Source organism: Hemicordylus capensis, chromosome 6 (genome assembly GCF_027244095.1).
Source record: "Hemicordylus capensis ecotype Gifberg chromosome 6, rHemCap1.1.pri, whole genome shotgun sequence".
NCBI classification, from domain to species: Eukaryota; Metazoa; Chordata; class Lepidosauria; order Squamata; family Cordylidae; genus Hemicordylus; species Hemicordylus capensis.
The window spans coordinates 69,631,807-69,654,349 of NC_069662.1; the positions used below are offsets into that span (position 1 = coordinate 69,631,807).

Sequence of the window (22,543 nt, forward strand, 5' to 3'; positions counted from 1 at the left end):
GGATGCAAGAGAAGACCTCATCTGTTGGAAATCAATAGGATATTTGTCAAAGAAGCTGCTTGCCTCTTTAAGGTGTTGGCCTTCAGACCCTTATCCAATCCATCTTGGAAGAAGATAAGAAAATCAAGGCAGCGCTCAGAAGGGTTCATGAAGCATCATCTTTAACTGTGCACTCCTCAGCCACTGCATCCATTATGGCCTTGGCATTCCTACTGTTTCTACAGTATCAGGCACAGTTTCTACAGTAAAGATTGAGACAGGATGGATTTTAAACCATGCCTGCCAAACTGGAGGTACTTCACTGTTTATGTCAATGGGGAGGAAAGAGGGAGAGGGGTGTTCTAAATCTGCAGTTGTGAGCTGGGGTCTGAGTGGCTCGGGTCTCACCAATGGTGCCTTGGGGGAAGAGCTGTTGATCTCCACCAGCGCAGAGGTTGGTTGGTATGCTTGCTCTTCTCTGCTGGTTGCTCGCTTTTCTCTGTCAGTTTCGGCCCATGTAGAGTGTGGGCAGGCGGCTGAGTTCCTGGATGAACTGAAAGACTCGTGGCCCCCATTCTCAGGCATTGCAGCAGCCCCGATGGATGGAGGTTGGGGCCTCCACCAGACTCCACAGCAAGGACGGAGCCTTTGTTGGATTCCACGGCACTGTCGAGGAGTCGTGGCTGGGAGTGCTATTCGTTCCACTGCTAGGCTGTTTAGGTGGTGGGGGTGGGAGTTGGTGTTTGAGGGGCCAGAGTCACAAGCAGGGGTGCTGCTCATCCCACTGTAAGGCCTTTTTGGTGGCAGCTGATGTAAAACAGCATCTGAAGAGGCAACAGCGCATCCATTCTCATAGCCTGGAGTGGAGAGAGCAAACGATCCCTCCTCAAGATTGGCCGCATCAGCAACTATTTGCAATGACCTAGTGGTGCTCGGTGCGCTAGACAACTTCTGAGGCAGGAAAGCAGAGGTTTTCTTTCCCCTGAGCACCAAAACGTTCCTGATTCTTGGTCCTGGACATTGCATCACCAAAGACTTGAGTAACAGCAAGGATCAGATAGCAAATAAATATACTGGATAGGAAGATAAAGGATTTTTTTTTTTTTTTTTTTAGGATAGCAAGGTTGTGAAGATCACTAAGAGATGAAAGAGTTGGAAAAGTCAAGAAGAAAAACAAAACAGGGCTTTAGACTGACTGTCTCTGGAGTTGGATGCAGGACTCAATGAACTGGGTGGGGTTTTCCTCCACAGGCTCTTAAAACCTTCTGCCTAATTTGCATAACCCTGCCTCTGGAGCACACAAGAAGGATAACCCATACGAGATGTCTTCAGGCAGCAGCAGCAGAGGATAAATAGAATTCTACCCGACACTGTTCTGGCCCCAACATCTGTAATCACTTTCAAATCTTGATTACAGATATTGGGTCTGGAACCCCAGGTTGGTAGAATATGCTGGCATCGTTCAACATGACCAATGCTGGCATATCATCCACCCCTCTCTATCGGAAATTGGGCTCCTGGCTGAGCTCTAGAAACCAGCAGTGCAGCTTTTGCCATGTTACGAGAAGCCACCCAGTGTGTCTCTCTAGTGGCTGTTGCTGTGTGTGTATGTTTGTTTGTTTTTAGATTGTGAGCCCTTTTAGGACAGTGAACTATCTTCTGTTTTCTTTTGCTAAATAAACTGCTTCTACAACTTTTGTTGTAAACACTTTTTTTTGTTACATACATATTTTTAAATAATAATAATAATTTGGGAAATGAACATGAAACCAATACTAATAGTAACAAGAAACATCCAGGTCATCTTTATGTTTTTTCCTGTACATGATTTCTCTCTTTTTTAAAAAAATGTGTCACTCCTTATGAACAATACTATGCATATAAAAGCAATTTTAAGGCAAGAATTTTGGTATGTGAGATTTTAACAGAAGCAGCCCCCTAAAGAGTTACATAATTTCTCCCGAGACTGGAAGTTCCACTTCCTAAGCTTGGCATTATATGAACACCACACTTTAGTGCAGGACTCACCTGAACCTTTTTCACTAGCCCCTTCTTCTTCTGTTTACAGTCACTGAAATTCTCTGGGAGAGTCTGTTGCAAAAGAAAAATAAAACTGATGTTGCTTAGTCTTGAAAGCAACACGTGAAGCTATATGTCCAAATACAGCCTACCTCAATGTTTAACTGAATTGACAACAGACGCATCAACAGCCATATACATTGAACTGGGAGGCAGGTGCAATGGGACAGTGGAGTGGGGTGCTGCCAAGGAGCCCCCTTGCTCAATTACCCCTCCCCTTGTTGTGCTTTCCACCCACCCATCCCACTGCCAATGCCAAGCATGTGGCCAGTGTGGGGAACAGATGGACCATATCCCCTCACTCTCTCCAGTCATGTGCAAGAAAAAGGAAGCATCCAGCTGGTGGAGAAAGCACTCTGCCAGATTGGTGAGGGTGAGGGGCCGCTGCACATCCATTTCCCATGCTGGCCATGCCCCTGCGTTGGGAGGATGGCATAGAGGGAATGGGAGCCAGCACATTCAGCAGTTTGTCCCCAGGCTGCTGGGACTGCCATGCCTCTGCTGAGAGGATTACTGAAACTGAATCAGTCGTAGATGTTTATGCATGTGCTTTTATACTGTACTTCAAAATAGTAATAACAACAACAGTCCAATCGCACCGTTTTTATATCACATTGCATGCCTAACATTCTCCAGAAACCACTACAAAGCTAGTTGATACTCTTTGTATCAAATACTTGATACTCTTTCAAGTATTGATGGTGGAAAGAAACTTGCAGAAGCATAAAATAAAGGAGGCAATGTCTATAGAGAAGTTAACACCAGATATAAAATGTTCCCACCTCCGCAGGAGCGAGGGACCCATTAGAATTGTCCGCCCAAAGAGGCTATTGGATCCATTAAGATTCCAAGAAGCCTTGGAGGGATTTAATGTTGGCTTTGCTGGTGATGCCCTGGTTGAGAACTGGAACAACTTGCTCACCAGGGCAGTAGACACGACTGCTCCCAAGCGTTCCCTCCGACCCGCTTCAAATTTGGCCCCCTTGGTATACAGAAGATCTACGGGGGCTGAAAAGGCAAGGTAGGCGACTGGAGCGCAAGTGGAGGAAGACTCGACTCGAATCTGACAGATTGCGACATAGCGCACATCTAAAGATCTATACTCAGGCAATACGTGTGGCAAAAAGGCGGTTCATTTCTGCCCGTATTGCCTCTGCGAATTCACGTCCAGCGGAGTTGTTCAGGGTTGTGAGGGGATTAGTATCTGCCCCCACTCCCTTGAATCAGAATTTGGAGTCATCAGTTACCCACTGTGATGTGTTCAAAGAGTTTTTCGCAGATAAAATCTCTCGGATTTGGGCCGAACTAGATGGAGACTCCACAATTAATTTGATGTCTGAGCTGGAGGTGCCCAACGACTCCTCTTAAGTGATTCGACTGGATCGGTTTCAGTTTGTGACTCCTGAGGATATGGACAAGCTGCTTGGAGTGGTGAGGCCTAGCACTTGTTCTCTTGACCCTTGTCCAACATAGCTTGTTCGATCTAGCAGGGAGGTTGTTGTAAACAGCCTGGTGGAAATCATAAATGCTTCTCTGAGGGAGGGCAGGATGCCTCCTTGTCTTAAGGAGGCAATCATTAGACCTCTTCTAAAGAAGCCTGCATTAGATCCCTCAGAACTGAGCAATTATAGGCCTGTTTCCAACCTCCCATGGCTGGGCAAGGTAACTGAGAGGGTGGTGGCCTCTCAGCTCCAGGCAGTCTTTGAGGAAAACTATTATCTAGACCCATTTCAAACTGGTTTTCAGGTGGGCTATGGGGTGGAGACTGCTTTGATCAACCTGATGGATGATCTCCAACTGGCAATTGATAGAGGAAGTGTGACTCTGTTGGTCCTTTTGGATCTCTCAGCGGCTTTCAATACTATCGACCATAGTATCCTTCTGGAACGTCTGAGGGGGTTAGGGGTGGGAGGCACTGTTTTACAGTGGTTCCGCTCCTACCTCTTGGATAGATTCCAGATGGTGTCAATTGGAGACTGTTGCTCTTCAAAATCTGAGCTTAAGTACGGTGTCTCTCAAGGCTCCGTACTTTCTCCAATGCTTTTTAACATCTACATGAAACCGCTGGGAGAGATCATCAGGGGATTTGGAGCTGAGTGTTACCAGTACACTGATGACACCCAGATCTACTTCTCCATGTCAACTTCTGGAGGAGCTGGCATATCCTCTCTAAATGCCTGCCTGGAAGCAGTAATGCGCTGGATGAGGGAGAATAAACTGAAGCTGAATCCAGATAAGATGGAGGTACTTATTGTGCGGGGTCAGAGCTCTAGAGATGATTTTGATCTGCCTGTTCTAGATGGGGTCACACTTCCCCAAAAGAACAGGTTCGCAATCTGGGAGTACTTCTGGATTCACACCTCTCCCCAGTTTCTAAGGTTGAGGTTGAGGCCAGGGGTGCTTTCTATCAGCTTCGGCTGATACGCCAGCTGTGCCTGTTTCTCGAGATCAATGACCTCAAAACAGTGGTACATCTGTTGGTGACCTCCAGACTTGACTTTTATAATGGACAGTAATGCGCTCTATGTAGGGCTGCCTTTGTACATAGTCCGGAAACTTCAGTTGGTTCAGAACGCGGCAGCCAGGTTGGTCTCTGGGTCATCTCGGAGAGACCATGTTACTCCTTTACTGATGGAGTTACACTGCCTGCCAATAGGTTCCTGGACAAAATACAAAGTGCTAGTTATATACTTACAATGCCCTAAATGGCTTAGGCCCGGGGTATCTAAGAGAGCGTCTTCTTCATTATGAGCCCCACTGCCCATTAAGGTCATCTGAGGAGGTCCGTCTCCAGTTACCGCCAACTCGTTTGGTGGCTACACAGAGACGGGCCTTCTCGGTCGCTGCCCCAAGATTGTGGGATGCGCTCCCTGCTGAGATACGATCCTTCCTATCTCTGGCAATTTTTTAAAAACACCTGAAAACCCATCTTTTCACTCAAGCTTTCTCAGCTTCCTAAATTTTGGGGGTTTTAATATCTGGTTTATTTTAAAATTAAAAACCCTATTTCGGGGTTTTTAATCACTGTAATTGTTTAATTGTTGTTTTAAAATGTTTTTAAATTGTTAATTGTTATATTGTTTTTTAATTTGTTTTAGCTCTTTACTGTTTTAGTGGTTTGTTTTAATTGTAAACCGCCCTGAGACATTTTGGAAGGGTGATATACAAATCAAATAAATAATAATAAGGAGGAGGAAGAGATGATTCTGGCTATGAAATTCATTAGTCTTTGAATGATGGTAAAAAGTAAAATGTGCCATCAAGTTGATGTCGACTCCTAGCGACCACAGAGCCCCGTGGTTGTCTTTTGGTAGAATACATGAGAGGTTTACCATTGCCATCTCCCACACAGTATGAGATTATGCCTTTCAGCATCTTCCTATATCGCTGCTGCCCAGTATAGGTGTTTCCCATAGTCTGGGAAACATACCAGCAGAGATTTGAACTAGCAACCTCTGGCTTGCTAATCAAGTCATTTCCCCACTGCGCCATTAGGTGGCTTGATGGAAGTTGTGTTAATTATTCTTTCCTCTGCAGCTGTGATGTTTCTCTCCCTCTTTCCTCCCCTGTCTATTGCTTATCTCTCATGGATAGGAATTTGAGAACTGCTAAGACATTCAGTCTGTATTAGCAACCAAAGATGGTATATTTTACATTGAAACTGTTTTGCTTTTAACCTGTAATGTCTGGTAAATGATATCTTATTTTTTGCACAAATAAAGGGGTCTTGGTCTTGGAGTACTCTTTAAAATGCTGTGCAACCCTGGTACATCTGAACTCTGTACAGCTTTGCAGGTATGGTTGTCACACAGACTTATAAAAACAAATGGTCCATTTACAATGGATCAGGGAGCTGCTGCCACCTAGTTTTCTAGAGGGCAGGTCAGAAAAACAGAGTGGAGTGTCAAATACTTTTTCAAACGCACTTTAACGAACAGTTTTCATTACATGCCCACAAGCCAATAAATAACTGAAATTTCCTTTAGTGAGGCTCTAGGTTAGGACTTGAAGGAAAGTATGCCTTCTCATACATTTATTCTGTAGGTGAACCTCCTTTTGTACACCTGAAGAAAAATAATTGTATTTGTTGAACCCCATTTACAACACTACCCTTGAACACTGAAGATTTCTGATACATGGGCAAAACACGTAGTACATAGAAAGCCAATCTCTGTATGTCTCAACTGAATACAGTAATGGACTTGATAAGCTATCAGTATGGTGCCCGTCTGCACATTGGTATATGTGACTATTGATTTCATAGCATAGAAACTCCCATAACAGAACTCATAATCCAATATTTTTGTGCCTGCTATGTAAACAATCAATTCTATTGTTCCAAGGCAAAGACTCACTTAAAATACAGAACCAACTGAAATATCATTTAGAGATCCACAATATGCTACAGCAATTATTTACTCACAATGGCATCAATCTGTTCCAGAATCTTCATAAATTGCTCAGCAGTACCTTTTATTCGCTTATCTAGCTGGTTAAGTGCTTCAGTTTGAAGATTCTTTGCTAAAAAACCCTGAATGGAAAATATATTTTCAAATTATATAAGAAGTGTATTTATTGCATCATAATAGCAACTAATATTGAAATCTAAAATAAAGAAATCATTATCAAAATCATAAATAATAATATCTATCAAAATATTGCCCTACAGCTCATCTGTAGTTTCAGAGAGCCAGCCAAGACATGATCGATTTGGAAACATCTACTTTTATATTCAACTTTCTTCTTTCGTGTGTGTCCCTTGCCAAGGAAGAAGAGAGACATTGCTAAATATATTACAATATTTGCTTTATCCTGTTATTTTGCACCTTTTTAAAACTACACTATAGCCTCTTGATTCCATCTTGCTGACTGTGAGCCTGCAAGAGAAAAAACAAAACAAAACACCACAAAAGGATTTCCAACCAATATTTCAATATTCATTTTACAGATTTCTGAATATGACTATTGCCTGAATTATTTCTCTAGTACTAACATTTATAATTGCATGATTGATTTATTTTTACAAATACAGTATGAATGCATCTTTCTTAGTTTTAAAGCTGTGAAATCAGCAAAGATATAAACCACAGAAGGGGGGAAATCAGTAAATACGAAGTCATTTAAATTCTAAACCAGAAAATTCTGGTGGGAGGAAGCTAATACAAGACTGAGTAACAGAAACAAAAAGGATTTCCTGACTACACCACCACACAATTGAAAGTGTAGGGATGAGACAAGCAGAGCAGTCGTAATATAGTGGATAAAATAATTATTAGTAGTGGTTTCATCCATAAGCAGCTCTCACCCCTTGGAATCTTAAATGAATAGATATTTATTTAGAATATTTCTACCCTGTTCTTTAGGCCAAAACCTCCCAGGGCAGCCAAGTCAGATAAAAACCAACACACCTAAAAAAGTCACAGTATAAAAACTGAAAAACAGCATTCAGTTAAATACCAGCTAAAACCAGCAATTAAAAGCTCTTTGCAAGAGGAGAGTTCTTTTTGCCTACTTAGAAGGGGTGTGACAAAGCTCTCTGGGGAGAAGGTTCCAAACATGAGGTGACACCATCAAGAAAGTCCTGTCTCTAGGACCCGCCAACTAAGTTTGCTTCAGAAGCAGGCCAGAGATAAGGGTTAGAGAAGACAATTACAAGGACCAGGTAAGCTCATATAGGTAAAGGCGTCCTTGAGGTAATCAGGTCCCAACTGTAGGTTGCATCAGTTTAATTTGGAAGTTTATATGCTGTGGCTTCTAATTAATATATCCTAAAGCATTTTCAAAGAAGAGATGCGATCAATAGACTATCTCTTTTCCGATGCAAGTTCAGTTTAAACTAGACGGGCCAGTGAGTCTTTGCAAAGACCTGAAGCGAGCACGGCGACAAATGTAGAGGTGTCCGACCAGCCGTGGCTGCTGCTTGTGCTGATGAGGGGAAGAAGTGCTCTAGTCCAGCAGTTTTATCTTATATCCTCCACTGCCTCTCCCATCTCCTCTCCCTCCTCTTTTTGAAATTCATCACTGAAGTAAGAGAGGCTACTTACCCACCTTCTGGCTGGGCACAACTGATTGCTATGCCAAGTAAGGGTACAGAGGACGGGGGACAAGAGTATGCCACTTCAGGTGCTAAAATATCTTAGGCTACTGCTGAAACTAGGGAAATGTTGTAATAGCCAATATAAACTATAAAGCCAAGTGAACTATTGCAACAAGAAAGCAACTTACTTTCTGAATACCTCCAAGTTCTTTATTCACTTCCTCTATTTTTTTTGCTATTTGCTCTGCTGACTTTTCCAAATCTTTTAATTTCTTTAATTCAGCTTCTTCTTCAGGACTGTTCTGTATATTTTGAAACCAGACAACATAACTTTTTTTATCAGTAATGTCAGAAACCTTTATGAGATAAAATTAAAAAATATGCATGCTAGAACTGGGAAATTTCTAGGCATTTAGGTCCTCTAGTACACGCTTCTGTTCAGCACCGGAAATTGCTACAGCACCCCTGACAGATAGCTATCCAGCCTGTGTGAAAACCTCTAATGGAGAACCCACTGCACAACCAGGGGAGATGTTCCACTGGTGAACAGCTCTTACAGTTAGGAAACTCTTCCCAATGGCTAACTTAAATCGGCTTCCTAAATCTTCAACCCATTAGTTCGAAGTCCTGCCCTCAGGAGCAACAAAGAACAAGACCACTCTTCCTTCTATGTGACATCTTTTCAGATCATTGAAGATGGCTGTCATATCTCTCCTTAGCCGTCTCTTCTCCAGGCTAAACATATGCAGCTCCTTCAGCCATTCCTCATAGGACTTATTTTCCAGAGCCCTCACTATCTTTGCTGCCCTCCTCTGAACCCATCCTAGTTTATAAATACCTGTTCTAAAGTACTGTGCCCAGAACTGGACATAGCAGACAGCTAAGTCAGCCATGACTAAATCCCACTGAAATTAATCAGACTTAAATTAGTCAAGACTAATTTGTTTCAATGGTGCTTAGTCATAATTAACTAATTCAGATGCTGCCCAGTATTCCTAGTGGAGTCAAACCAGCGCAGAATAGAGTGACCAACCTCACCTGTGAAAGTGGAATGGGTTCAGAAGAAGCCAAAGATATATATATATTTGCAACTATTAAATTGTTCTTAAGTATTTTTAATTTGGTTTTAAATTTTATTTATTTATTTGACTTATATACCACCCCTCCAAAAACGGCTCAGAGCAGTTTACAATATAAATAATGTAATGGCTCTTATGGTTTTTATACTGTTTTAAGCAGCTTGTTTTAAATTGTGTTTTTGTTTTTTACTTGTGCACCACCCAGAGCCTTTGGATGGGGTGGTATAGAAATGTAAAAAATTAAATAAAATAATAAAATATTGAGAAACTTGTTATTGTTTCAGTTCAGCAGTCTGGTGTATCTCTGCTTAACTGTAATAATACTCATTTTTTAAAATGATAGGTTCGCCGTTTGAAATCCCCTGCTCATTACAGGAAATGGCTACTGCATCCTGACAGTAGCAGGGGAGCATAGTGGACTGAAACAGCTAAAATTTGCCACCAATATCCACCTATAATTTACTAGTTACAAGGACTAGTTTATGTCCTTGAGCAAAAGAAAAACATCAAGGTAAAACTACAATTAACATTTTAAAAATAAAATGTATTAAATATGAAATGTACAAACATGAATCACAATCCTAAATATTACAATACATCATAATAAAAAAAACTCTATTACAAAAGGGTCTCATCAAATGGCTTAAATCTCTCTTCAACTGTAAATATCATAAGTACAAGATCTTAATAGTTCTCACCCAATTAAAATATAATCCATTATATAAAATTCAATATAAGGTTTCTAACATTGCCTGGATGTATTATTTCAGTAAGAAATAACAAGACTCAAATTCCAAACAAACTACACAGCTTATTCATAAGGGCAACTTCTTGCACCTGCTGTAAACAATCCTGAAGGCGGCAATGGAGTGGGGTGTTTACAACTCTTCATCTAGCAATCATTGTAGTTTTACAATAGGTGCTGTAAGAATCATCCCCCCCCCAATCACTCCCTGAAAATCTTATAAGGCAGATTTGCTCTTAATATCACTTTGTTATTAATGTTCCAGAGATAACTTTTATATCTTCAAATGACCTAATACACTGACCTTTCATACAGTCCTGATATCTGAAATAATTCTTTTCCACCCATTCTGAAAAGTCATTTACAGACCTTGCTACAATCAGTTCTTTAAAGCATACATAGGCTAACATTTACTGAAACGCTCCCCAGATTTTCAGAATCTCCATTAGAAGTTTATTACCCAATTTTTAAAATGAGAGCCAACAAGCTCTATCTAGTCCATAACACCAATTCCCTCAAGGTAATAACTATACCTGCTTGCTTCATAATACACCCTTGGGATTCCAAGTATGTTTACCACCAACTAAAAAAGCTTTACAGCTGCATAAAAGTGTTTGTGATGGCTAAACCTTGATGGGTTTAGCAGTTGCATTGCTTCAATCCTTAGGTTTTTTCCTGCCATACAAATTTGTTAAACATTTTTAGAAAATGCAACTGAGCTACAAGGTTCTCTAAGACTGCATCATATGTACACAGAATCAATTTAAATCCACATGTTCCAGTTCTTACCCCCTCTCAATATTCCCTTCCTTGTTCACTACTTCAACTCAATGCACATATTTCATACTTCAACTCAATGCATCAGTGGAGTGGGGGGGGGGCATCCTTGCCTCACCTCCTACCCTTAAACAGAAATAACTACATTCTTAGCTGTTCAACATGAGCTTTGTTAATGGCTTTTGTTATAACAAGTCTACCCAGGTCAGTAATCCATCTCCTATGTCTAAAAGGTATAAAAGTTCTTTTACAAATCCTCATTCAATTCTGTCAAATGCTTTTTAGGTGTCAAAGAATATTATCCTTGATTTCTGTCCATTGTTGAGTAAAAAGTGGTGATTCTCTTTACAACTGGACCCTGTGATCCGTGGGGGTTCCATTCCATTTGCAGATTTCTGTGGGTAATAAAACCACGGATAACAGGGCATTGAGGCAATGGGAATGGGAGGGGGCTTAGGTTCCTGGGACCTGAATAAATGGCCAAAAATCAACATCAAAAAGCCAGAAAATGGGAAATAAAGTGTCCTACCGTGCTCTGCGGACTCCAGCTATCCATGAATGCCACCCCAGTCCCCATGAAAAATTGCAGAAATCTTTTTTTTTTAAGAGCCCCCAAATGGCTCTTATTCCCAAAATGGTGGCTGAAATGACCTCCGAAGTTATTTCTGGCCACCAGAAACCATGGATACGAGGAACTTAACCCTTTGTAAACTTAACCCTGCATATGCTGAGGTTGGGTGTAAATTACCCAGCCACGGATGAGCGAAGTTACAGATGTTGGGTCCAAGAATGGCAAAGTTAACCTGTATTTAGCAGGGGAAGAGCAACTGGCCATATCCATTCCCAGTACAGCTTCCCTCCAGTGGCTGTTGCTGGTGTCTATCTTATGTTTCTTTTTTAGATTGTGAGCCCTTTGGGGACAGGGCCCTTTGGGGACAGGGCCCTTTGTTGGGGACATATATTTATTTATATATGTGAAACCCACTTTGGGAACTTTTGTTGAAAAGTAGTATATAAATATTTGTCATATTTGCATTTATTAGACAGCTCAATTATTATACTAATAATTTTCTTGTTCTAGATATATCTGCTCTTAAAAAAACCTATCTGATCACATGTATATGTTCAGCAAAACATTTTTATACTGTATTGACAAGAATAGATATAAAAATGTTGTAGTCAGAGTATAATAATACAATAGGTCTACATGAAGCAACTGAGGTTAAGTCATTATTATGTTTTGGTAACAAGGTTACTTTGGTCTGATTCCAAGAAATCTGTAATCTCCAAATGAATCCTCAAGTTTCAAAACCAATTAGTCTTGTAAAATTCACTAGACTATCATGTCCAGGGACCTTGTTAAGCTTCATTATATTTATTGCCCACAAGAATTCCTCCCTCGGATAACCTAAAGATTGCCTGCAATCATCAATTTTTTAATATTAGAGCTTATTCAAAAAAGCATGAATGGAATCAGCCTTTGGTTTGGATAATGTTGACCATTATAATTTATAAATTCTTGCATCTCTAGAAGAAGCAGGAAAAATGCTACCTTCCTTTTTAATAGATAGGGTTATTAAAGTGATCTACCAGCAATCTAAGCAGGAATTTCTCTGGTTTGTCCCTAAGCTCTCTGCTTCTGGTATACCATAAGCTTTCCTTAGCTGCCATGGTCTCTGATGACATCATGCACCCTGACCCATGGTGCCATGCACCCTGATTCAAGATGGTGGCCACATTACAGAAAGTAGGCACTTTAGCTTATACTTGAAAAAAACAGGCTGTTCACTTGTAACTATTGATCTGGTAGAGATCCATTGACATCCATAGGTATGGGTTCTGCTCCTGTGCAGGAACCACGCAGTAGCAATGCCTCAGCTCATTGAGGTGTCCAAGCCCCACCTCCACGCCTACAGCATGCTATTTGAAGGCAGGCTGCGTGCCATGTTCCTCAGTTTTTGGATGACCGCCATGAAGGATGATCATCCAGATAAGCAGTTCATCCATCTGGACGATCATCCAGATAAGCATCATTATCAAAAGAGAATGGCATGCACACTGGTACGCACATAACAGAGCACTACTGCAGAGGGGTGTTTCGGGAGGGTCTTATGGTTGTTGACGTATCTCTGCCAGATCAATAGTTACAGGTGAGCAACCTGTTTATCTGGATTGAGATCCATCAGTATGGGTGTTTAGCTAGCTCCCCATGGAGGAGGCTGCAGCTGTAGCTATTGTAACACCCACTTCAAAACGCTTCTCCCAAAGCTCGCCTCAGCAGCAGAGCGTACATCTATGGCATAATGCTTAACAAAAGGTAACTCTGTGGACCATGTTGCTGCTTTACAGATGTCCGTGAAAGTTACCCCTGATAGATGTGCAGCCGATGAAGTGTAGGCATGGGTAGAGTGGGCCTTGATTGCTTCTGGTGGCTTTATGTTCTGAAACTCATAGGTCAGCAAGATCGGCTTGACCAGCCAGTTGGACATTCTTTGTCTGGATATGCTGGTGCCTTTGGCTGGTCCCTTGTAGGCCACAAAGAGGTGCTTGGTGGTTCTAAAGTATTTGGTACGTGCTAGGTACCAATACCTAGTGCCCTGAGAACATCCAGAGGACATCGAACATCAGCATTGGTATTTGACAATGGGGTGAGACTTGTCTCGATGCCGACAGTATCGGTGTATGCAGAGTCAATGTTGCAAGCGGAAAATGTGGAGCCAGTGTCATCGGTGTCAATGGGATGTCATGGTATCAATCCATTGGCATTGGAGGCACTGATGAAGTGATTGGTGTCGGCGCCAGAGACAGGGAGTGAGCCCTCGATGTCCATCATGTCGGTGTTGGTGGGCGGTCAGCATCAAGAGGCTCTGTCGGTATCAAGGGTACCAGTGACTATCTGAACGTCAAAGAAGGTTTTGTTGATGGGTCGAAGTTGAGGGTAATCTTCGACTTCAACATTGGTAGAGGCTTTGAAGGAAGTTGTTGCAAATCAGATGGAGATGGTGTCTGCTCCCTAGTTAGGTCGATGGTCTTAGACATTTTCGGCTTTGGCGTCGATGGATGAGTGTCTGAAGCCAGTCATTCAGCTTCCGACTTTGAGTGCTTCGGTGTCAAGCCTGCACCTGTATCTGTAGGTGGCTTAGGGTTTTGAAAAGTTGTGGTTGACGTTTTGGGTGACTTTGATGTTGAAGGTGTTTTGGGTGGAGTTTTTGAAGTGGACGTTGTTGGGCAGGGCTCGGCCAGAGTTGGAGGGCTCAGTACTTTGCTGTAAATAGTGACACGAAGCCCAAGTGCCTGATTCTTGCAAGTCTGTTTTGAAAAGAACACACAAACTGTTGTGTTCCTCTCCCAGACAAATGAGACAAAACTCATAGAGGTCTTTAGAAGGGCATTTCACCTTGCAGCCCTCACACCTTTTAAAGCTCCATTTCTCCTCAGCCATACCAGTAATCACTATGCACAAGCCAAAGTCTGTTCCTTAGGTCATAAAACACTAATCTTCGTCTGTCAGCCAGAAACAAGTAAAAAAACACCAGTCATTATCCGTCAGCCATAAATAGGTTGAATTCTGAAATAACAGTCCTTTTAAAAAACAACAACAGATGAACTCACAATTCAAATAGCACTGAAGAACTATTCCAATGAGGAGTGACAGACCGAGGTCCAAATGCAATGGATGTCGAAAAAGAACTGAGGAACATGGTGCCCAGCCCACCTTTACATAGCATGCTGTAGGCATGGAGGTGAGGCTTGCACATCTCGACAGGCTGCAGCATTGCTACTGTGTGGTTCCTGCACAGGCACAGAACCCATACTTATGGATCTCGACCCTACTTGTTATCTCTTTCTTGGGAACAGACCCAGCACATCTTGAAAGATTAAAACAAATCTTTTAAATGCTGACATAAATTATCAAGCTCTCCACTTCTTTAAAACAGTGCAATTTCGAATTGTTCTTACAGTCTCTATTGCCAGTCTCCTCCGCATTGTGCAACAATCCTCCAACTTGATCTTCATGCTGCTCAAAATCTCTTTTTAAAATTTTTACTTTGTCTTCCACATTTTGCATAACAAACTGTTGAGTCTCTTCTATCATATATACCCTCCTGTATAATAATGAAATATTTTTCTTATATTCAATTTCTCTTCAGTTCCATTAGATCTATCTTCTGCTGCATAACTTTGATAAACTCATCTATTATTTGTTGTTCACTGCATTCATTTCTGTAATAATCAGATTGTATTGTCTATTTATTTATTTATCTATCTATCTATCATATTTTTACACCGCCCAAAACTTAAGTCTCTGGGTGGTTTACAACAAGATTAAAAGTAAAACATTAATTAAAAACAAAACCAAAAAAATTAAAAGCAAGACATTTTGGAAGGGCGGTATATAAATCAAATAAATAAATAAATAAATAAATAATTTAAAACACAATTTAAAATTTTAAAACAATATTCTAAAAACAACATTAAAACAATCAAAACAATATCAGTTAAAAGTCTGGGTAAAGAAATGCGTCTTTAGAGACTTTAAAAAAGATGTCAGAGATGGGGAGGCTCTTATTTCACTAGGAAGCGCATTCCAAAGCCTCAGGGCAGCAACAGAGAAGGCTCGTCCCTGAGTAGCCACCAGACGAGCCGGTGGCAAATGCAGACAGACCTCTCCTGATGCTCTCAATAGGTGGTGGGGTTCATAACGAAGAAGACGTTCTCTTAAAAACCCAGGGCCCAAGCTGTTTAGGGCTTTATAGGTTATGACCAACACCTTGTATTTTGCCCGGAAACATCCTGGCAGCCAGTGTAACTCCTTCAATACGGGAGTAATATGGTCTCTCCTGGATGACCCAGAGACCAGCCTGGCTGCCGCATTTGGACTAGTGATGTGCCCGGACCGATCCGGAGGCCATTCTATAGGCTTGGCTGCAGGGAAGACGGGGTGGGGGGAGACTTTTGCAGAGCTACCTAGGAGCAGAGCATGCTTTTGCAGGGCAGGCAGAAGAAGCAGCACGCGGTGTGTGCACGTGGGGTGGGTTTGTGTGTGGGCACGCAGAGAGAGCTTCTTCCTCTTTGCAAGGGCTCTCCAAAGTGCTTTGGCCACCTCCCCTCCTCTGGCCCCCGATCCCGCTGCCAAGGCATTATGACCACTCCTTGTCCTTCTGCATGCCTTCCCCTGACAGATCTCTTGCTGAACTCCGCGGTTCCATGCACACCCCTAATTTGGACCAACTGTAGTTTCCGGACTACGTACAAGGGCAGCCCCACATAGAGCGTATTGCAGTAATCCAGTCTGGAGGTTACCAGCAGATGTACCACTGTTTTGAGGTCATCTCTCAAGAAATGGACGTAGCTGGCATATCACATATCTTTCAGATAACTCAACCAAATGTTGCTGTGAATTTCTCATCATACTTTGAGAACAGTGTGCAGTTCGAGTCTCAGTATAATTTTTCCATCAAAATTGCCCCCAAACTATCAATTTTATCCAAGTCACTATCCATGCATTAAGAGACCCAAATTTCAGAGCTCAAATACAAATGCATTATAAAACAGCAGGCTCTAACAAATCCTATACAACACTCAAACGGTTTTATAAGCAGCCTGAAAAACTATTTTGGAATATTAATTTCCAGGGAAAGAAACACAAAGAATGGATTAAAAACATTTATATTGCATTCCCTCCATACAGTATATATTAAATCAAGTCCTTTCAGCAATGCTGCTCCAATTCCTCCACTAAACATTATTGTCTCAGACAGATAATATATATTACCTAGTTCATTCAAAATATATTAGTCCAGGTGGTGGTGGTCGGGGGAGACCTGAAGCATATGGTTGGAACCATGTAACACATCAAATGCTGTAGTTGTAGACTGTATACAGTGATGTAATGACTACAGGGTTCTGCGTTCAAAAGATGCCCATCCCACCCCCACCAATTTTAACAGTGCGATGAAAATGTTTTAAATTTTATTTTTGGATGGTGATGGCAACAGCCACAGTCATCACCACAGAGCAGCTGCCACTGCTGCCACTGCCAAGCAGCATCCAGTAGCTGCCTCCTCCACTGCCTCCAGCTCGTATGGCACCGGTGGCAGAGCAACTAAACAGCATGCTTGCTTTGCAAAATGTCAGCTGGGAAATGGTGCATGCACACCCAGCACCATTTCCCAGACGGCTTTTTGGCAGGGGCCGAAGGCGACGGCAGCAGTAGCAGCTTGCAGGGACGAGTGTGGCACCAGAGCTCAGCACTGGAGCACATGGGACAGAGGTAAATGAGGGGCCTACGACAGCACACACACACACACACCCCAGGACCCCAGTGAGCTCATGTTCACTGAACACATTGGGATATTGCCTGCTCTGCCCCGATTGTATCATTGTTGGCAGGGCTGCGGGGTGGGGGGATCTTTTTCAGGAAAGGAAGTTGATTTAGATAGCCTTTTGGTTCCTTCCAACATTTGGGATAGGAGGTACAGATTATCACAGATGGGGGAAAATGCACAAAAACCATCAGAGGGGAGCAGAGAAGTGATAGAGTAGGAACAAGACCAATCATATAAACTGTGAGCATATCACTCAGCTGGTGTTTTAGTTGTTTCTAGAAGTTTTTTTTTATAGCATCTTGAATATGATTTGTAGAAGGTTAATTAATAAATTTTCATAAGACCATGACAACAACAAAAAAACAACGAAGTGGGAAGAATGGAAGAGGCCGAAAGATGGCACAAGAAGGGAAAGGAAATACATGAGCTAAAGAAGTGGTGGAATCCAAAACAAATTAGGCACACAACTACCGAGATCAGAAGGATGAGATTCAGATCTTAAACCTACCCCACATGCATTTAAGGTGGAGAAACAGAGAAAAGACAACAAAAGCAACAGGATGCCATAACAAATGGAGAGCCATTCTTTTCTTCCTTTATTCTATTTTGCTCACTTCACTCAGTAGCCTCAACTCAAGAGACAGGGCCAGTAAATAAAACATGGGAGACGGAGATTCAAATTCCTGCTCAGCCAACTTATACACAGAAACAGATGTGGAGTGGGGGAAATTACCCCTGCAAAGAGGCAGCTTTAAAAGTGATGATTCTCTTATGTTCAGCTGGGGAGAGCAACTTCTAAAATCTGTCCAACCCACCACGGCATCTCTCCCAGTAGTTACCTCTCTCATTTCTTTTTATATAGGAAGGCCCTTTCTACAGGGAACAATTTTCACATTTCTTTTGCTATTTGCACTACTTTGAAAACTTTTGTTGTTGAGAAGCAGCAAATTAATATTTCTGACAATAAACTTTGTCACTAAAAGCCCTATTTGAGTTATTAACAAACATTAATAATGCCCTTCACTACAGGTCATTATTTCATATTCCCCGATACCTTACTGATGGCTTTAGCATAATCAGTTTTTCTTGTTACCTTAACTTTGGGAGCAGTATGATCCTTTTTATGCTGAAGCAGCACTAGTGAATGAGCAAATGCCCTATTCAGTCTTAGAGGGAAATATCCCCGCTTATTTTTGAAGACTCCACATATATATTCATCTCTATCTACTTTGGGCCAATCCTCCACTGTCATTGATTAAATAGCTACAAAATTAAATATGGCCTTTATAAAATGAGTGTTACCCTTTTCCCAATCAGCATGATTTTACAACCATTTTTCACCCCAAATGTCGACAATGGTTGTTCCATTTCTTTCAGAGACTTTCCTAGGAGGAAAAAACAAACATACAATCCCACAATTATTTTAGAAATTTGTATCAGAAAAAGGTTATTAGTAAAATTCATCAAGAAATGGAGCCTGGAATAAGTTCTGTGCCTTCTATACACACCTGTATAGAACAGGAAGCAACAATCTGTTTTAATTAAATGGCTCCAAAACTGCTCTACTGATTTGTACTCACAAGGTGGCATTCAAAAGCCCCTATATTAAGTATTGCTTCCATGCAATACTTAATATAGGAGTTTAACAGATGCTGCTCAAAGATGTCACAATTCACATTCTAAGATCTCTACAGTCTCATTCAGCACTCAGTTGCCTAGCTGCCTAACCCCTCAGTGACATCACAGGCTTTGACATTTCTGGCTGGCAAACCACACTGTGACATCAGAGCAGATCGGCCACTTGCTGCTAAAATTATAACCAGTGGTTTATATTCAGGCTAATCATATTTTTCTTTAAGAATCTCTATTTGTTTGCTCATATAAGCAGTACAGAAGTTTTCTTTAAGGGTACACAGCCAGAGTATCTTCAAAATAACAAAAAAATAGGATTTGTAAGTTTTTCAGTATGCCTTTGCTACTCACATATTTTTGAAAATGTGCTTACTTTTCAACAATTCATATGGGCCAGTTATTTTCTCATAAAATCCTTGTATGCCAGATTTTTTAAGGAAGGAGTCAAAGAGCAGCAGGTGTCTTTTCAATACGCATCTACTACAATAATCTTGCAGCATTAAAACCAGACCTGCACAACGTGACCATCAAATTGAGCACATCCCACCAGTCATTTTGATGGTCACCCTGGGCTTAATAAACTTTGTGTTTCTGCTGCTTATTTGGACTGTAAAAATAGGGGGCTTGTAAAATACTTAGTGGGCCACAAAATAGGACTAGTAAGCTGCATTCAGCTTGATCAGTCAAAAGTTTTGCAGGCCTGATTAAAATCCTCACCCAGTCAAATAGGAGTATTTAATAATGACTCCAGCAGACCCTTAATATTTAAATATGTGTTACCTTTATATATCAGTTTCTGAAAAGAAATTGGCACACCAGTTACTTGTTCAATTAAAAGAGCCATATCCCGTACTGTTGGTTGACTATCTTCTTCTGAAGAAACAATCCGAAGACTGTGTTTTTCATTACCTGAAAAGAACCATTATTAAAGCAAGTTCTGATTATACTTCCAGCTGCTCAGCCCCCCTCTCTTGCCTCTGTGGCAGCTGCCACCTGGCAATTGGCAACTACATGCAAGGGAAGACTTGCCTTTATCACAAGCAGAGTGAGTTCTTACTCAACCTTTCTCTTCCCTCAATGGAAACTGCTGCCTGGTATAATGGTGGTGCCAAAGGGCAACACAAAGGAAGTCCAAGGCAGGCAGCATTAATATTTCTAATCAGCTTGTTCATCATTGACCAAGTGAAGCTTTACCTGGCATGAAAACAGACCAACAGGAAACCTTCGCCCACTAAATTTCTGTATAGTAGAAGTCCAACATGGGTTTCAGTCCATCACACAATCCTTTCAACCCATGCTAAGACCTCTGCCTGGATCCCTCATATGCCCATCTTTCCCCTTTTGGGCAAGTGAAATCCCATCTTTTGGCTAGATGTTATTGAGCTCCGTAGAGCTGCCCTCTGAACCACCAATCAGCCTATATTGTATACTAGTAATATTAAGCCCGTTATATTAACGGGCTAGCTCTTTGGGGCTGGCTGTTCCCTTCTCTCTCCTGCCCCACTCTCCCTCCCTCCCTTCTGCCCCACACTCTTGCCTCTCTTCCCCTCCCTCCCACCCCACTTAAGCCCAGCTGAATCTCTTGCACGTTCCTTTCTCGGCTCCGAACTGTAAGCGCAGCTCACGCTTGGGCTGCTGTTGAAAAAAGCGATTCTGACAGCTTGGTTAACCTTCTCACGTGGTGGCGGCGCGCAAAAGCCCAGCTGTGAGTAGCTGCCGAGGACCGGAGGGGAGGAGGCGGAAGAAGAGGCCGCTCCACTGCTCTCTCGCCAGCCCGCCCGCCCGGGCGACTCCTCCCAGGCCAAAGAAGCCGCAGCTCCTCCGTCCGAACAGGCAGAGTGTCGCGGTGGTTTCGGGTGGGGGGGTCCTCTTCCCCCCGCCTGGTTTCGGCGCCGCCGCCAGGCCTCGGCTCTGCCGCCACCTCGGCCGGCTTCCCCCGCTGCCTCTTCCCCCCGCCCGGCTTTGGCGGCGCGGCCAGGCCTCGGCCACAGCTCCGCCGCCGCCTCGGCTGCGCATGCCCAGAACGGCTGAGGGAGACACGGGCGCACACACAGGCTCTTTATTATAGAGGATATTATCAGTGGGTTTTTTTTAAAAAAATTGTTCTGCTCCTGCTAGAATGTCAGTGGTACTCTTACCCTGGACTTTGGGGCCAAAGTCCAGGGCCTACACCTCCTCCTGGAGGCCCCCAAATACTCTTTAGTCTGTCCTGGGTGGTGTGGTTGCTGCTAGCAAGCGTGATTGTGACCTGTGCTGGGTGCTTTAGAGACAGAGGAGGGAGTGGAGGAAGAAATATGTGGGGTGGGATGGGAATATGTTATGGGTTGAAATGTTTCTGTTAAATATTTGCATAAATATATCTGTTTTTTAATCTTACATTCTATTGAGTTCAGTTGCTGTTTGTGCCCTCAAGAACCTACATGTTAAAAATACTGTCTCTGTGTGTGTGGGGGAGATAATGCTCAACTTGCAGCGGTGGGGTGTGTGTGTGTGTGTGCTCCAAAGGCCTTTAGTTCCAGGCTCGAAATTACCTAGGTGCACCTCTGTATAGTGTTATCCTCAGAATACAGACTTTGAAGAGCAGAGATGACAGAACACATGGAACACATGGCCAGCTGTGAAGATGAGTACATGGCAGAGATTTTAACCATCGACTTCCTGATTCACAACTCACAATCTCTCTAGTCACTTCATTAGCTCTTACTCTGCACATGCTCAGAGGCACTCTGGCCTTATTGCGTTAAAAGCTCTGGGGTTCGAAACAGAAGATTCCTAGAATTCCTTGCCTTAGGCAAAGCCACAGCCAACATATACTTCCCTAGCACCATCACCGATGATCTGCCTCGCTCCAATCGCACAGAGACACGGCGATTGTTCCATGGAGAGGAGAGGAGAGGGGGGTAATCCTGGCCAAGGGTTGGGATCGTATCTGTCACAGCGAGAAGGAAGTGAGGAGGATCCGGGGGTAGGGGCCCTAGCGCAGGATAAACGGAAATATTTTTGTTGTAGGCCGAGACCCACGCCACAGTGGCGCCTCTGCCTGGCTGGCCCACGGGGGAAGGGGCGCGTCCTTCTGGCTCTCCTGCCGCTCTGCCTTACACGACCGCAGCAGTCCGCCAGGAGACCGAGACTTGCTCGCCCGCCCCATCCCCATCCCCATCCGTCCTCTGCCGTGGCTGCTCCAGCTCTTACCGTAGGTGACAGTCACCATCAGAGCTAAGCTCCCGCCGGGCACCGCCATCGCCGTCTGCTGCTTGCCTTTTTCGCTCAAGGAGCTGTCTCGGAGTCTGCCTGCTGCCTGGCAGCAGCGCTTCCTCCCGGGCCGGAAACCTGCAGGAACCCGAGAAAAGGGGGCGGGCATGGGAAAGCAGGTTCCCTCCAGAAGCCTACCGAGTCCTCCGAAGCCGACGCCGCGATGGACGGCTGGGGGGCGCCTCGCCCGATAGTCAAAGGGCTATGAGGCAGGCACCCACTGGAGAGAGCCCACGAAAAGTGAGCCTAACCATGTCGGGAATCAGGCAGATACACCTCCCACTGCCCCTCGCCTTTAACAGCAGACTGAGATGCAGGAATGTAGCAAGTGAAGCTTTTCCTGGTACAAAGGGGTGGAGCATGCTTCACTCATTGAAAGAACAAGCTTATAGCTCTGAGCGTATACAAAGGAGGCATGTTTAAAACAAAAACTAGCCCTGTTGCTTCTGAGCCTTTAAAACTGTACAAGACTGCAGCAGGTGCGGCTTTTCGCATCACTTACCTCCATGCCAAAGACAGTTGTTACACCAATTATGTTCCTGTCAGATACAGGAACAGATCCAGTACTCTAGAATACAGTTTTAAAGAGCACTGCCAAAGTTTCAGATTATGTGATTAGTCCTCAGAGTCACCG

The 22,543-nt window shown here is 43.0% G+C and overlaps 1 protein-coding gene across 2 annotated transcripts in view; it reads right to left on the minus strand.

Moving 5' to 3' along the window:
- The window catches only part of BAG1 (BAG cochaperone 1), a 46,849-nt gene extending 24,626 nt beyond the window's left edge, over nt 1-22,223 (minus strand). For both annotated transcript variants that reach the window (XM_053261706.1, XM_053261705.1), the window contains exons 1-6: nt 21,850-22,223; nt 19,438-19,566; nt 18,328-18,410; nt 8,284-8,397; nt 6,482-6,589; nt 2,008-2,070 (exon numbers count right to left, since the gene is read on the minus strand). In XM_053261706.1, coding sequence (XP_053117681.1) covers nt 2,008-2,070; nt 6,482-6,589; nt 8,284-8,397; nt 18,328-18,410; nt 19,438-19,566; nt 21,850-22,018 — 666 coding nt within the window. In that variant the 5' untranslated portion in view covers nt 22,019-22,223. The remainder of the gene's footprint in view (nt 1-2,007; nt 2,071-6,481; nt 6,590-8,283; nt 8,398-18,327; nt 18,411-19,437; nt 19,567-21,849) is intronic.
- Nucleotides 22,224-22,543: the final 320 nt, after the last annotated feature.